Genomic DNA, 3,858 nt, shown 5'->3' with positions numbered 1-3,858 from the left:
TCCTGGTATCGGAAGTTTTTGCCCGATTTTGCGAGCATAGCGGATCCGCTTACCTTGCTAACCCGAAAAGACACTACGTACGAATGGACCGAAGCGCAACAAGACGCCTTCGAGCGCATAAGAGGCCTGATCGCTACTGCCCCCGTCTTGGCTAGGCCGGACTTTACGGCTCCATTTATTGTAGAATGTGATGACAGCGATACAGGACTAGGCAGTGTACTCTTGCAGCACGTCGGAGACGAAGACAGAGTACTCTGCTTCGCGAGTCGAACACTCAGTGTTACCGAGCGAAGGCTCTCGGTCACAGAAAGAGAGTGTCTCGCTGTAATATGGGCAGTTGAAAAGTTCAGACCCTATATAGAAGGCTATCACTTTACGGTGATAACCGACCATTATAGCTTAAAATGGTTGCGAAACCTTAAACATCCAAATGGCAAGCTAGGACGATGGTCGCTGATTCTACAGTCCTACAGCTTCGACATCGTGCATAGAAGAGGAAAACACAACGTAGTCCCGGACGCTCTATCGCGAATGTACGAAGAGGATGAAGAAACGGCTATCGCTAGCAAGTCAAGGACCCATGGTACTTGAAATGGGTGGAAAAAGTTCAAGAAAACCCTACCGATCACCCATATTGGAAGTATAGCGGAGATAAGCTATATATCTACAAGCCGGATCCTCTTGTTGACGATCTGATGGGCGCGGACGAGGACGCATGGAAACTAGTGCTCCCGCGAGAACGCAGAGCTCAAGTGCTTGTAGAAAGCCACGATAGCCTGACAGCAGGACATCTAGGGCGATATAAGACGCTAAAGCGAGCAGCGCTGAAATATTATTGGCCTGGCATGAATAGAGACGTAGCACATTACGTCCGTAATTGCCTTGTCTGCCAACAAACCAAAGTGGAGCAAGTCGCTCCTGCAGGTTTAATGGGAAGGCACATAGTCTCTCGGCCATGGGAAATAGTGGCAGGCGACACTATGGGCCCTTTTCCAAGGTCAGCGCAGGGTCACGAACATCTTCTCATTTTTGTTGACCTCTTTACTCGCTGGATAGAGTGCATTCCATTACGCAAAGCTAATGGGAAAGCGATCCGCCGCGAGTTAAAGGAGCGAATCTTTTTGCGATTCGGAGTGCCCGATAAATTTTTATCGGATAACGGTACGCCGTTCAAAAATAAGTTGGTGGATGAGTTCTTGGACTCATTCGGCTTAACGCATAGCACGTGCGCGCCGTATTCTCCTAAGAGCAATCCGACGGAGAGAGTGAATCGCACTATCAAGACCATGATTAGTGCCTTCATTCAAGAAAATCACACCACCTGGGACGCGCACATAGCGGAATTCGCTTTCGCTTACAACACTGCGATACATGAAGCGACGCGCGCTAGTCCAGCTTTCCTTAATTACGGGCGGCACCCTGAACTTCCCGACTCCAAGAAAAAAAGGGAAGATAGAGACCGAGTCCGTAACCTTGAAGCTGCGGCAGTGGAACACTGGCACGCAAGGATGGAGAAATTGGATGATTTCCGCGCCGTCGCTAGGGAAAACACTCGGATTGCGCAAGATCGTCAACAGAAGTATTACAACGTAAAGCGAAGAAGTGTAGAGTATTGCGTGGGAGATAAAGTCTGGGCCAAAAACCGCTTACTTTCTTCAGCTGCAATGAAAATAGCTGCTAAGCTGAGTCCAAAGTTTGCGGGACCTTTCATTGTAACTGCTCGCCTGGGTATGAACTCATACCAACTGAGCAATGAAGAGGGCCAAGATATAGGCAAGGTTGCTGTATGCGACTTGCGGCCTTGTCACAGCGAGGACCAATGTCCGGACGCGGACGAAGAGGAGAAGGAAGAACCCAAGTCCGAAGAAGAATTGGAACTCAATAATTTGTTCTCCCCCGCGCCTGCGGAAGATATATCCAAGTTGGATAGACCGGGAAGTAGCGAGGCGAACTCCAAACCGCGGAGAAAACGTGGCCGACCGAAAGGCAAGAAGAGACTCGCGTTGCGTGCGAATCCGCCGTCACCGAGACGACTCCGTTCCAACCGAAATTAAGCGACCTAATTACGCCTCTTTTTGTAAAGGAGAGAGTCACTGTAACTCCCTCACCCTTCCTATCCTTGTGACTGCGCTTATTCCGCTTTTGATGCGATGACCCGCACTTTAATTAGTTTCCCTCAAATGAATATAAGTTTACATGAGTAGAGAGAGAGACCAGGTTTCGAGCTGGTACCCCACTGGCAACCAGCGTCTGGGGAAGGGGGATATAACGAACGGCATGTAAGTTCGTTATGTCTCTCTCTCCCCAGGAAGCCATCAAATAATAATTATCTATAATAATTAATTATCATGTAAACATGTTTAAATAATTGCAGCGTGGACGTCAGCGAACCGGTAAGTGACGCGATTATAGTTCGATTATCGATATCGACTCGCGGCGCGAACCTCGCGGAGAGGCGAGCCCTTCGAGGAGAGAGAGAGACTAGGGACAAAAAGTAAGTCTGCTTCCGACCGGCAACGAGCAAGTAACCGGCAACGCGAGCTCGCTAATTACTCGAGAGAGCAATCAGGTTTGATAGCCACCCACGTGACAACCATCGACGCTGTTCCCGAAAAGCCCAGCGAACACTCGGTGATAGAAGCAGAGAGAAAAAGCGTAAACGCAAGAAGCGATAACGCGATTAACAAACCCTTTGTAAACGAGCGCGCCGAGAACTACTTGCGAGTCTACTGTAGAGCGACTCGTCAGTTCCAGCATTGTAAGTACCAGTCTGTTAACTTGGCTTCTCTCTCTATGGCTCTCTCCTCCTGCGTTGCTTAAATTGCGTATCCTTGTTGATACCTTACCGCGTAGTTGCTTATTTCTTTTCTATTTTCGTTCGGCCTACGAACAGGCTTCCGTTATACGTGTATTGTCGCTTCGTCCGATTTACAACAGAGCGAGTGCTTGCGCGACCTTAACCGCGTAGCGCGTGCGCAGTTCCGTTCGCTTCACTGTCAAGCTATTGCGAGTTTGTTGCGTTGCGATTAACTTTGTTTATATCGACGCGTTTTGATAGTATGTATTCCTTTGTTGATAATTAAAATTTACACGCATCCACTTTTAATCATATTCGAGTGCTTATTGTCCGCCGACTCCCTGTTCCTTGAACTGTAATTGTGTATGTGACTGTACCCGCGCGAATCTCTCTTCTTGGACGTCGCGCATCTTCATGCGTAGCCTACGACACTCTCCGCGGGCCAAGCTCTCTGACCGAAAAGGAGGCAACTGAGCTGCTGGACCCAGAACACCCGGTGCAGGAGCATCGTGCTGCTCTGGAGAGCAACCTAATTTATTTCCCGCGACTTAAAAATTATATAACTGTTCCTGTCCAGGCGAAGCTGAGCAGAAACCCCGTTATAATTTATGGATTTTATTTTATTAAGTATAACATTTGTATATAACTGTAAATATAGAAACATATAATCATTGCTAAATACGTTATTGCTATTAATTGTCTTTGATTAAAAAAATACAGACTATCGTCTTTCTTATATTTACCTTTCTGAATTTTTATTGATATTGTTAGTATCTCTAAGCTATGCAACTGCACAAAAGTGCACGACGGATTAAATTTATGTATACGAGGTGTGTTCAAAAAGTAAGGTGACTTTTCAAATTTCACGGGCAACGTACTTTCAATTATCGATTTTTTTGTTTGTTATGTTGGTACACTCTTCCCGAACATCTGTACCAAGTTTCAAGTGTGTAACATTTTTTGTGTAGTTGTGAGAGGCGTAAAGGTTATAAGTGTTTTGTGTGCTCGGCGATTTCTTGCTATCGAAAAATATGGATCAAAGGATTTGCATCAAATTTTGT

At 46.7% G+C, this 3,858-nt stretch overlaps 1 protein-coding gene across 1 annotated transcript; it reads left to right on the top strand.

The window, feature by feature from the left end:
• The first annotated feature begins 1,286 nt into the window (after positions 1 to 1,286).
• On the top strand, positions 1,287 to 2,054 carry LOC131675050 (uncharacterized). Its single transcript, XM_058953876.1, has one exon. It carries the CDS (start codon positions 1,287 to 1,289, stop codon positions 2,052 to 2,054), a length of 768 nt encoding a protein of 255 aa, XP_058809859.1.
• Positions 2,055 to 3,858: the final 1,804 nt, after the last annotated feature.

The sequence above is a fragment of the Phymastichus coffea genome, unplaced genomic scaffold (assembly GCF_024137745.1).
Source record: "Phymastichus coffea isolate CEN01 unplaced genomic scaffold, Cenicafe_Pcof_1.1 PCOF00015, whole genome shotgun sequence".
Lineage (NCBI taxonomy): Eukaryota > Metazoa > Arthropoda > Insecta > Hymenoptera > Eulophidae > Phymastichus > Phymastichus coffea.
This window is presented reverse-complemented; position numbering and strand designations above follow the sequence as displayed.

Bases quoted from the DNA above. Each gene is read 5' to 3' on its own strand.
- LOC131675050 (XM_058953876.1), top strand. From the start codon at position 1,287: ATGATTAGTGCCTTCATTCAAGAAAATCACACCACCTGGGACGCGCAC.